The 11,650-nt window shown below is 60.2% G+C and overlaps 4 protein-coding genes across 4 annotated transcripts in view; 3 read left to right on the top strand and 1 right to left on the bottom strand.

Annotated features, from left to right (window-relative positions):
• The window catches only part of F751_4453 (Phosphoribosylamine-glycine ligase, chloroplastic), a gene marked incomplete at both ends in the record, with an annotated part of 3,245 nt that extends 1,612 nt beyond the window's left edge, over positions 1 to 1,633 (bottom strand). Inside the window, 3 exons of the mRNA XM_011401848.1 lie at positions 22 to 171; positions 493 to 1,113; positions 1,337 to 1,633. Coding sequence (XP_011400150.1) covers positions 22 to 171; positions 493 to 1,113; positions 1,337 to 1,633 — 1,068 coding nt within the window. The remainder of the gene's footprint in view (positions 1 to 21; positions 172 to 492; positions 1,114 to 1,336) is intronic.
• A 436-nt stretch (positions 1,634 to 2,069) lies between these two features.
• Positions 2,070 to 5,671, top strand: F751_4452 (Golgi apparatus membrane protein-like protein ECHIDNA; the record flags this gene model as incomplete). The annotated part of the gene is made up of 8 exons (XM_011401847.1): positions 2,070 to 2,125; positions 2,713 to 2,878; positions 3,131 to 3,332; positions 3,501 to 3,631; positions 3,786 to 3,918; positions 4,793 to 4,986; positions 5,163 to 5,504; positions 5,651 to 5,671. The coding sequence occupies 8 exons, from the start codon at positions 2,070 to 2,072 to the stop codon at positions 5,669 to 5,671; spliced, it is 1,245 nt and encodes a 414-aa protein (XP_011400149.1).
• A 578-nt stretch (positions 5,672 to 6,249) lies between these two features.
• F751_4451 (Deoxyhypusine synthase) lies at positions 6,250 to 8,230 on the top strand (the record flags this gene model as incomplete). The annotated part of the gene is made up of 5 exons (XM_011401846.1): positions 6,250 to 6,405; positions 6,572 to 6,784; positions 7,024 to 7,215; positions 7,401 to 7,743; positions 8,037 to 8,230. The coding sequence occupies 5 exons, from the start codon at positions 6,250 to 6,252 to the stop codon at positions 8,228 to 8,230; spliced, it is 1,098 nt and encodes a 365-aa protein (XP_011400148.1).
• Positions 8,231 to 8,469: 239 nt separating this feature from the next.
• Positions 8,470 to 11,650, top strand: part of F751_4450 (DNA replication licensing factor mcm5-A) — a gene marked incomplete at both ends in the record, with an annotated part of 5,626 nt that continues 2,445 nt past the window's right edge. The window contains 9 exons of the mRNA XM_011401845.1: positions 8,470 to 8,485; positions 8,617 to 8,767; positions 8,937 to 9,060; positions 9,227 to 9,376; positions 9,521 to 9,627; positions 9,912 to 10,334; positions 10,464 to 10,545; positions 10,740 to 10,991; positions 11,259 to 11,597. Of these exons, the coding sequence (XP_011400147.1) occupies positions 8,470 to 8,485; positions 8,617 to 8,767; positions 8,937 to 9,060; positions 9,227 to 9,376; positions 9,521 to 9,627; positions 9,912 to 10,334; positions 10,464 to 10,545; positions 10,740 to 10,991; positions 11,259 to 11,597 (1,644 nt within the window). The remainder of the gene's footprint in view (positions 8,486 to 8,616; positions 8,768 to 8,936; positions 9,061 to 9,226; positions 9,377 to 9,520; positions 9,628 to 9,911; positions 10,335 to 10,463; positions 10,546 to 10,739; positions 10,992 to 11,258; positions 11,598 to 11,650) is intronic.

The following is an 11,650-nucleotide window of genomic DNA, read 5'->3' as shown; positions in this document are numbered from 1 at the left end:
GATGGGCTCCCCCTGGATCACGGAGTGCAGCGTGGAGAGCAGGTCGGAGCGCAGGCGCACCATCAGCGACTGGCACTCCGGGTCACCGAAGCGCACGTTGTGCTCCAGCAGCTTCACCTGCGACCCCTCGATCATGAACCCGGCGAAGAGCACGCCGCGGAAGGGGCGGCCCTGCATGGGGGGGGGGGGGCCGGCGCTGGGGGGGCAATGGACCAAACCAGTGGGGTCGAGGCTTGGGTCACCCATTTGAGGCACCATCCACTATGACCCGGCATCAGAGGAGGGAAGGACAGACATGCCCGGTAGAGTGGCTGGAGGTCCAGGCCATTGCGACATTTCAGCACCTCCTCTGCCAGGCTGCCTCTGTGACACACCCTCTTGATCTCCCCAACCCCCTGGTGGACCCTCTGTTAACACAAACAACCATTCCATGCCAGATCAGCCACTCCCCCATCCCCCCCGTCTCCAATCTCCCCTCCTCCTCCAGCCCACCTCGGAGCACATTCCGCGGGCGGTAGGGTACATGATGGTCTGCATGGCCTGGTCCACCAGCTGCGGGGTGAGCACCGGGGCGGGCGAGTAGCTGCCCATGCCGCCCGTGTTGGGCCCGGTGTCGCCCTCCCCCACCGCCTTGTGGTCCTGGGCGCCGACCAGCGGGATGACGGTCTCCCCATCCACAAACGCAAAGAAGGAGGCCTCCTCCCCTGTCAGAAACTCCTCCACCACCACCTCCTCGCCCGCGCGCCCGTAGGCGCCGCCCGTGAGCATGGCGTCCACGGCCTCGTAAGCCTCCTCCAGGCTGTGCGCCACGGTGACGCCCTTCCCCGCCGCCAGGCCGCTGGTCTTGACCACGATGGGCGCACCATGCGCCCGGATGAAAGCCTTGGCCTCCCGCGGGTCGGTGAACACGCCGTACCCCGCGCTGGGGATGCCGTGCTTGGCGGTCAGGCCCTTCATGAAGGCCTTGGAGCCCTCCAGCGCCGCCGCGGCGGCGCTGGGGCCGAAGGCCGCGACCCCGACCTCCGTCAGCGCGTCCACCACGCCCTCGACCAGGTATTGCTCCGGACCCACCACCACCAGCTGGATGCCGTTGCCGCGGCAGAAGTCGATCACCTGCGCGGATGGAATGAAGGCTCGTGTGCATGTGGTGTGTGCGGGGTTTTACGCTGCTGGGTGAGAGCTAGTGTGCCCAGGGAGCGGGGTGTTTTCCTCACTCTATGACTGGCAGGGGCGGCCTACATGTGAACCCACAGCATGAGCACCCGGCCACATCCTGTACAGAGGTCATTCTCCTCTCGGCCCTCTCCTTCTTTTCCCCTGTCTCTCTCGCACCAACCTGCTTGTGGTTGGAGGGATTCAGCCCCGAGACGGTGGTCATGTTGGGCTCCAGGGCCGTCCCTGCGTTCCCAGGCGCCACAAACAGGCGACCGCAGTCGGGCGACTGGGCAAGCTTCCAGGCAAGGGCGTGTTCCCTGCCTCCAGAGCCGAGGAGCAGCACGTTCTGACCGGAGGCTGTGACTCTTAGGGGTGTTGCCCGGCACCGCCTGTGAGACCGAGACTGTAGGGGCCGAGCATTCCCAGCAGAGGCACGCATGGGGCGGGCAATGGGGAGGGACGAGAAACCCTGCGCCATGCTAGGCATTGCGCTGGCCGTGTGGGCGGCTGGCATGGACGGGGTCGGTTGGCTCACTCCCTAGGATACGGCCATGCAAGTGCCGAGGAGTCACTCGAGGATTGCTGCCAGCGCAGGCCAAACGGCAAATGGATTGGATTCGAGTTTTTTTGGCAAACATGCGCCCTTAGTTACCTCCATTCGCATCCATCTGGGCTAGGATGCCCGATTGCTCAGGCACATCTGTGCGCCCTGCGCTGCGTGCTGTCGGGAGCCTTGATGCCCACCGGGTACACACGCAAGCTGTCCTGCGCCTCCATCTCAACACCTGTTGCGACATCTAAACGTTCGAAACATGACAGCTTCATCTTCTTGCAAGCCACATCCCACTGAACTTGCATGAGGAGCAGGGACCTTGGTCACACCTGCGCCCCTCCGTCACAACGGCCAACGTCGCATGGATCGCCAGGCCCTCGAGTACACCCGAGAACACTACAACAAGCACTCGAACCAGTACGGCAGCACTCAGGAGGCTCTAGCCGCGCGAGCATCTGGGCCCGGGGCTCCCCTCAAGAAGTTTCACAACTATATCAAGCGCCACCTGATAAACAGGCATGCTGGATCAAGACCAGGGACGATGATCTTGGACTATGCATGAGCGTTAGGATGTCTCAAGGCCACACCTTGTTTGCCCTCTGCAGATTTGCCAAGGGAGCTCCTCGCCTTCTAGATTTAGCATGCGGCCGGGGCGGGGACATCTGGAAGTGGATTGATGCCGGGATCCCATGTGTGAAGGGCATCGACCTTTCCCCCCATGAAATTGAGGAGGCCAGGGCCAGGTGGGAGGGGAAAGAGTTGTATTTGGTGAATCCATCAAGGGCACTGGCAAGCAGGCTGGCAAGCAGGCTGATAGGCAGAGATGCATGGCTGTGCCTGTGCCTGTGGCTCGATCGTACCCTGATGAGGTGCAGGGAGTCTTGCTCAATGCCGAGGTGAAGTGCTAATGCCACTCGAGTCCAGCGTCGCCTTGGTGCAACTCGCCGATGCCTGGGATTGGCGAAGACGTCTCTCATCCACCTCCCTCATGTGTGCGCATCTAGGTTCTCAGAGGCACAGGCTCGAAAGTCGGAACTAAGCCTGGACTACAGCTTTGAGGCATCGCCAGAGCTGGGCTTGAGCGAGTGTAAGGAGAGCGAGAGATACGATGCAGTGACATGCATGTTTGCCGTCCACTACTTTTTCGTTGCAGAGAAGGCCCTCAAGCAGGTGGGGGAATGCTTCTGGTCTTGGGGGGCTGGCAGCCCTATTGACCTGTGGCCTAGACCCCATCGACTGCCTGGTGGATGGGTGCCAAAATGCTGACAATTCCAGTCTGCTTTGATTGCATGTCCTTGATGTATCTGTGTTTGGTGTGGGATGACTCGCTGACTCCATTTCCCATGTACGCCAACCTCTTGCACTTCCGTCATCAAGATGCTAAACATGCTCGACATCCCTTCCGACATCACCCATCCACAGTTCTTGCACAACGTGTCCATCAACCTCAAGCCAGGCGGCTACTTCTTTGGGACCGTGCCCGACGGGCGGCGGGTGAATGAGTGCATCCGGGGCTCCTTGACCTATCAATCTCCCATGCTCACTGTGGAGGCCAGGTGGAAAGGGTCGCCTGGCTGTTTTGGGAGCGCCTACATCTGCGCCATTGGAGACACTGTGACAGGATGTGAGTCGAGGGGACGGTGGGTGGCGGTGACTGAAGGGATGGACAGAGTGCCTTGGCTTGAGTGAGAGTTGTGACAGCCGACGTGTCTTACGGAGAGTGATTCCTCCCACACCATCACCCATTGCCACTGAGTCCAAGACACAACGCCCTTGTCACATCCTACTGCAGCTGAGAAGGGCACGGAGGGGTCTCTGGAGTACCTCGTCTACTCCAACGTGTTTGTCGGGGTGGCGGCGCAGTACGGCCTCGTACCTGTCCTGCAGTACGACATGCCCAGTCTGGAAAACGTCCTTGACCCGGTGAGAAGGCTTGGGATTCAAGGAGGGAACATGGACGGACTCTAAAACCTGGGGATGCACAGCGCTTCGTGCATTACTGTGAGACATACAACCTGCTGAGACCCTGCGCCAGAAGCCACTGACCCTGGACCTCCCATCTCCTAACTTCCCCAAGGCTGACGCCAACAAGCCGCTGAAACACTTCCTGCCACGCTTTCCTGGCAGCCACCCCAGCCTGGAGCAGGCATCCCGTCTCTTTGCCACATTCGTGTTCCAGAAGCAGGGGGAATACCCCGCGGCCGAGCCGGGTGCCAGGAAACAAGATGCCGCTGAGCCAACTGCCAGGAAACAAGATGCTGCTGAGCCGGCCATCCGGAGTGATGAAACGAGCGAGGCATCTCAGCCGCACCCTCGGCTTCACGAGGCGGCGGCTGCGGCTGAGCCCCCAGCAGCTACACTGCAGGTGCAGAAACGCGACAGGGGGGCTGATCTTGCACCAAAGAACCCTGCAGACGATGACAATCCCATGCCTGGTCTTGAAGCTGCCCTGAAGCGGACACGGCGATGACCGTTTTCCGTCGGTTTTGGTGCGAAGCATGTAGTGGTCGCAGCATAATGAGCCACGTGGATGGCTGCTGCTGCTGCAAATGGCACCCATTCAGCAGAATGTGTGGAGAGTGAAGCGTGCCAAAAGCAAAGGAGATTTGTCAGAATCCTGAACCTACCGCCGAGTGGTGTGGACCACCTTAGTCTTGTCACCTGAGCCGAGGTTCCTAGCGGGCATCCGATCGCCGATGGAGCGCGGGCGCGAGCACTGTTTCTCTCAGCACCCCGGAGCCCACATGCGATGCCAAATTCCGTCCTTCCTAATTCATTGTCACAAAGAACAACATAGCTCCATCAGCAGCTCCCTGAGTGCCACTGGCCCCACCACTTGAAACCTTGACTGGACCGCACCGCGGAGAATATCTCGATCTGGGCGTTGCGGGTGGTTTTTGAGACGTTCTTGGTCCACATAGTTACATCTGAAGTCACAGGAGTCCGAAGTCGTCCCAGCGCCCCTGTTTGGTCGGACGTGCGAGTCCACCAGTGAGTGATCTGGCCACGCAGAGCTGAGAGGGGTTGTGCCAGTCCATGCAGAGGTGATCCGAATTCATCTCCCCCTCTTCTCACTTTGTACAGTGGCCGATGCTGCGCCAGGCCCAAACGGGGCAGTGGCTGAGCCTCCCAGCTATGCCCACCCCACCGCTGCACTCTTCCTCGTCCTCTTCAAGTTCTCTGCCATCTTCTACTACGTCCTCTGCGGCCTGTTTGGGACCGGTTTCGTCATCAACTTTTGCGTGATCACATTCCTCCTTGTCTGTGATTTTTGGACGGTGGGTGGTGCTTTGTGGGTAGATGTCACCTGGGCGTGGTTCCGAACGGCCCATGCAGAGGGTGGACCTCCTGAAGGCTGCCTTCAATGTCGGAAGAAAATTTACACCTGGGCAGGCCTCGCCGCTCCAGATCCAGCATCTGAAGAGGCCTCCCTCCTCAAACCACCTCCATGCAGGTCAAGAATGTGTCTGGCCGGCTCTTGGTGGGGCTGCGGTGGTGGAACGAGGTGTCTGAGACCGGTGGCAGCGACTGGAAGTTCGAGTCCCTGGCGGAGGGTCAGCGCACCGTCAACAAGCATGATGCGCGTGTCTTCTGGCTGGTCCTGTACATCACTCCCCCCCTCTGGTGCCTCCTGGGTCTGGTGGCACTGCTCAAGCTCAACCTGGACTACCTCCTCCTGGTGGTCATTGCCACCCTGCTGTCCGGGGCCAACCTTGCGGGGTACCTGAAGTGCTCCAAGGCGGCGCAGGCGCAGTTGAAGGGAGTGACCTCCGGCCTCGTCAGTGCCGGAATCAAGGTGCGCTGGGAGTTGGTGTTTTGGCTGTTTGGGTGGAGTGAGAGTCTATAACTGTTCCAGTACATGCCTTGCTTAGGACTGTGTGACACCACAGGTCGGGCACCCTGCTTGATGCTTACGCTCTGCCCTTTCACACACCCGTCCAGGCATATTTCAACCGGGGTTGAGGGAGCCAGAATGTGCGCTTGGGCATTGTTGGAGTGGCGACCGTCAAGCAACATTATATGGCATGCTACCACTTGTGATTGCCATCCTGTACTGTATAGGACCCAGTGGTTGGAAGACCAACTATGCACCCGGCGGGACGGTGGTAGACTTCTCGGCAGCAGAGCAGCGCGCGCGAAAACTTGCGACCATGCGGACGGCATTTTTAACTAGAAATCGCTCCGAGATTCAAGGAATTCAATATTCATTTCATCTGGAATTAATTGATTTCGCATATGCGAACATAACTCATGCCTCGCTGGCAAGCTTGTCGAGACATTGGACAGTGTCGTGCGAAGGACCCTCGTCGGCGAGGCAGGTGTACAGCAAGAGGACCAGGACTCCAATAGCTCCTAGAACAACTGCTTAGTCGCTTTGGACTGGTGTCATGGGTGATGACGAGCCAGCCATGCTGGCTGCCAGCAAGGTATGGAGTCCATGCCGTGTACCTTGTAGCACTGCTCAATGCCTCATGTCGGCTAGGAGGGAACATTCTGCACTCTTGGCCGGTTCCTTTCTCGACGACACACAGGCAGTCCTCATGCCATCTGAGGACCTACCCTCCGACTCTGTACTCATTCGTGGCTTCGAGTTTGGGAAGGAGGCCTGCACCCTGGATGCATTGATGTCATCCATGCTTTCCACCGGCCTCCAGGCCAGCGCCCTGGGTCAAGCCATCGTCGAGGTCAACCGCATGGTGAGGAAGCGGGATGGGGACTTGAGGATGCTGGTGGTCGGTGATGTTGAGTTTGACAGTCAGGGAGCTGAGGGAGTACCTCTGAGACATTCTCAACTTGGAATCCGTAAACCCACCATGCAGCTCAAACCCAGTATTCCCCCCTCCCCCTTCAATCCATCTCCAGCTGGACTGGAGACTCTCGGACGAGCACGTCCTCGACACAGATGCAGTTGTTGAGCCAGCTGAGCGAGCCTCTGTCCGCGCCAAGCTGTTCCTGGGCTACACCTCCAACCTGGTGTCTGCCGGGGTGCGGGAGCACATCAAGTTCCTGGTGCAGCACAAGCTCGTGGACGTACTGGTGACAACAGCCGGGGGCATCGAGGAGGACTTCATCAAGGTGGGCTTGCTTTATTATGAACCGGCCGGGTTGGGGAGGAGCTGCGTGGCGCTGGGCACACCCAACCTCCTTTTTCATAGTTCTGGCAAAGCATGAGGAGTCTTCGCAATGGAGTGACATAGCCGGTGATATGGCGCAATCTCCCACTGAGGCCTTCCTTACTACTGAATTTGCTTGACGGCCCAGCCTTCAGCCATGCAACAGGATAAGCCAGCCCCACCCAAACCTGCCACCCACAGTGCATGTCCCACACCTACCTGGGGGACTTTGCCCTGAAGGGTGCAGACCTGCGCTCGCGTGGCCTGAACCGCATCGGGAACATGCTGGTGCCAAACTCCAACTACTGTGGGTTCGAGGACTGGGTGATGCCCATCCTGGATGCCATGCTGGCTGAGCAACAGAATGCTGGGACGAGGTGGACGCCCTCCAAGGTGGGTTGGGGTGCGGGGTAAGCTGATGTCACAGCAGGCATCTGGTTTGCGGGAAACAGGGTGGCATGGCCCCGGCCCCCGTCCCTCTGCAGCCACTCTCCAGCGCTCCTTCTCTTCAGGACGCCGCATGACTGCCTTGACCCGTGTTGCTCCTTCATGCACCACCGTCCCCTTCAAACCATCAGGTGATTGCACGGCTGGGCCAGGAGATCAATCACCCCGACTCCATCTACTACTGGGCCTGGAAGAATGGCATCCCTGTCTACTGCCCGGCCCTGACCGATGGTTCCCTGGGGGACATGCTGTATTTCCATTCTTACAAGGCGCCAGGGCTGGAGATCGACATTGTGGCTGACATCCGAGCTATGAATGACGAGGCCCTGAAGGCCAGCCCTCGGAAAACGGGGGTCATCATCCTCGGGGGTGGCGTGCCCAAGCACCACATCTGCAACGCCAACCTGATGCGGAATGGGGCAGACTTTGCGGTGTTCCTCAACACAGCACAAGAATTTGATGGCAGCGATTCAGGTGAGGGGGATGTGAGGGTAGGGTAGGGGAGTGGATGGACAGCTCATGTGTGTGACCCGGAGGGAGGGCATGTGATGGACTCAAGAGATTGGCATGGCTTCAACTCCACACTGAGACGAGCATGTACTCGGCTGTGCGACGCAGCGCATTATAATCGTTCTTGAGCCATGGTTTCCAAGTGCACCTGGGCCAGCCGCAGGTGCATTCAGTGTCATTTGAGGCACCCGACATCTAGACAGAGGCCCTGACGACCAGCACTGACCATCTTGCCTTCCATTATCCACCCCTTCCAGGTGCACGACCGGATGAAGCAGTGTCCTGGGGAAAGATCAGGGCGGATGCCATGCCTGTCAAGGTGTATGGAGACGCCAGCATCCTCTTCCCCCTGATTATCTCGCAAACATTTGCCAAGCGCCTGGCCAGAGCGGATCCAGGGTCATCCGATGGACTGTCGTTACCTTCTGCTGGATGTGATGTAACGGAATGACTGGGAGATAAAGATTGGCAGGATAGCCCTGAAGGGGTGTCGATACGCTGCATAGCTTGTATCGCAATGTGGCGGGAACTCCTGGTCCTTCAAACTCATTTTGAAAGTGCGCCATGCTGCGGGCACCGAAACCAGGCCATGCGCACAAGAGGCCGCTACAATTGAGGTCACACCCTTGCTGTCTCGTTGCTAGTCGGTCAATTAAATTGCGGATCCGAGAGTTTGGAGTGCTCGCTACGATGTCCGGCTTCGATGGTACGTTGGGCTCTGGGGCTTGTGCGCCGGGGTGTGCTGCGCTCCGGTACAGTGCAAGAATACACACCTGCCTCGATGGTGGTCTGTTGGCGAAAATATTCTTCGAGCTCATCTCGCCATCCGCCGTGCAGAGGGCGCCGTGTTTTACAGCGATCAGCAGTTCGTGTCCGTGGGCCTAGCGGAGGATGCCGTTAACCTGACCAAGCAGCAGGCGCTCACCAAGTTTGGGGAATTCATCAGGACATTCCAGATCGACAATAAGAGCAGCAGCTTCCCATATGCGTGAGTCTGAGGGCGCAGGAGCCTTTGGGACCGGCTGCAATGGTGCCTGAAACAGCCAGGGTTGCAAGTGCTGTCTCATCTGCTATCATGGATCTTCGCACAGGGAAGCGAATGACGCACACGATCCGCTTGCCCTCCTATGAACCTCATTCCCCTTGAATATCTGCAGAGACCAGCTTGCCAAGAGCTCGCAACGCTTGCGGGTCGATCTGGCGCACCTTGCCCATCCCGTGTACGGCGCCCCCGACCTGGCCAGTGCCCTCACAGAAAATCCTGCCGACTTCCTGCCCCTGGTAGGCAGCTGAAATGGGGCCTGAGGTCAGGAGTAATTGGTAGTTTCAATGGCATCAACCACCCAATGCAGTCACCCTGAGGTGCAGTAATCCTCGGCATGCTCCCTGGCCGTCGTGCCCGGTCACCTATCCTTCCAACCCTCCTCTTTGCCCATGCCATGTTCAGTTCGAGGCAGCCGCCAAGGCTGAGGCACAGCGCATCCGCTCCCTGGCCGAGGATGGCAGCGAGCCCGATGTGGCAGATGTCCAAGTCATGCTGCACAAGAGCTCCCCCGCTGGGCACGCTGCGCACACGCTGTCCATGCGCGACATCAAGGTGGGCTCATGGTGCTGCAAGGGGTACAGGGCGTGTGCATGGAGCGCAGGCCCGCGGCGCGATGGTCTCGGTCCATGATCGACCGGGTAGAGTTCCTCCCCCCCTCCTCTTGTCACCCCAACCTTCCCACCTTTCCTGCCGCAGCCCGAGTCATATGTGAGTAAGCTGGTCATGGTGCCGGGCATCATCACCGCCGCCTCCCGGCCCAAGCACAAGGCCACCTACATCACCATCCAGTGCCGCCAGTGCGGGTGGGTGAATGGGGAAGGGAAGTGCGCAGTACGGAGGGGTGTTGTGGCGCAGGAAGCCGTGGGGGAATGGAATCATGCCAACACATAATCTGCAGGTTCAGAGGTGAGACTTGTGTGAAGACCTTTTATACACACACGAGAGGCCCCCCATTCCCACCAGAGCGCCAGGAACTCTTTCCATACAAATAATGATGAACCTCTTTGCCCACCTCGACGCATCTCCATCCTCATGTCCCCAAATCACCCCCCTCCCAAAAAAAAAAAAACCTCATAATTCCCTGCAGGCACTCACAGCGGCTGGCCTGCCGCCCCGGCGTGGGCGGCGTCACCATTCCACGCCAGTGCGGCGCCTCCACGGTGCCCGGCCAGGCCTCCAACACCTGCGGCATGGACCCCTACCTGGTGCTGCCCTCCCGCGCCGAGTGCATCGACCAGCAGAGCCTGAAGATGCAGGAACGGCCCGAGGACGTGCCCACGGGGGACCTACCCCGCAGCATGATGTGCCTGGTGGACCGGGGCCTGGTGGGCTTGGTGTCCCCCGGCACGCGCGTCACCGCGGTGGGCATCCTCTCCATCTACCAGAGCAAGGAGGCGGGGAAGGCGCGGGACAGGGCCGGCGGCGTGGCCATCCGCCAGTCCTACCTCCGCATCGTCGGCTTCCAGGAAGATGTCATCAACGGCGACTCCTCCCGGAAACCTACCTTCTCGTAAGGGTATTGTGTTTCTGTGAGGGGGGGGGGGGGGACCACACTGCCCGGCAGGGAGGAGTTGCATTTCAACATACCAGGAGGCCGCCTCGTTGCATGCTCCCCTTACACCCCAACACCACCGCGCAGCCTGGAGGAGGAGCAGGAGTTCAAGGAGTTTGCCGCCCAGCCGGGGGCCATGGACCGCATCTTCGCGCGCATCGCGCCCAACGTGAGTGAATGCGTGGCGAGGGGCGCGGCAGGCTGGGTGGGCGCGCACGCTCCCTGTCTGTACATGGTGATTTTGTACGGACACCGTGGGATCCGGCGCCAGGCCATGTCAGAACCACAAGCTGCCTGCTCAAATCCCCATACAAACTCCACCCATCCCAACCTCTGGAATCACCTGCACCTCAAACGCCGCAGATCTTCGGGCACGCCGACATCAAGCGCGCCATCGCGGCCCTGCTCTTCGGCGGCGCGCGCAAGCGCATGCCCGACGGCACCTATCGCCGCGGCGATATCAATGTCCTGCTCCTGGGCGACCCCAGCACTGCCAAGTCCCAGTTCCTCAAGTTTGCCTCCAAGACCGCGCCCATCGCCGTGTACACCTCCGGCAAGGGCTCCTCGGCCGCGGGGTTGACGGCCAGCGTCATCAGGTCTGTTATTGGGGGCCGGGTGGGGGGGTGGATGGGGGAAGAATGGCTGTCGGCGGAGGAGGGGGGGTCTGGTGGGCTGATGGCGGAAAGGAAGAGGGCTGGTGGGGGGGATGGGTCTGCAGGAGCCCCAGCAGACACCCCCCCCCCCCTGACTCACCAATGCTTGAGCCATCACCCCTTCCCTCACTTCTACCTCTTCCATCACCCCACACAAACCGACCACCCACCCATCCGCAATCCCACCCACTCACCCACCCACCCTCCCAGAGACCCGTCATCGCGCGAGTTCTATCTGGAGGGCGGCGCTATGGTGCTGGCGGACGGCGGCGTGGTGTGCATTGACGAGTTTGACAAGATGCGGCCCGAGGACCGCGTGGCCATCCACGAGGCCATGGAGCAGCAGACCATCTCCATTGCCAAGGCCGGGATCACCACCATGCTGCGCAGCCGGACCAGCGTGCTGGCGGCGGCCAACCCGCCGTCGGGCCGGTATGACGACATGAAGTCGGCGCAGGAGAACATCGACCTGCAGTCCACCATCCTCTCCCGCTTCGACCTCATCTTCATCGTCAAGGACGAGCGCTCCATGGCGCGCGACAAGATGATCGCGCAGCACGTTCTGGGCGTGCACCGCGCCGCGGGCGGGCGCCCGGAGGTGGATGAGGAGGAGGTCAGGGT

Source organism: Auxenochlorella protothecoides, assembly GCF_000733215.1.
Source record: "Auxenochlorella protothecoides strain 0710 unplaced genomic scaffold scaffold53, whole genome shotgun sequence".
NCBI lineage: Eukaryota > Viridiplantae > Chlorophyta > Trebouxiophyceae > Chlorellales > Chlorellaceae > Auxenochlorella > Auxenochlorella protothecoides.
This window is presented reverse-complemented; position numbering and strand designations above follow the sequence as displayed.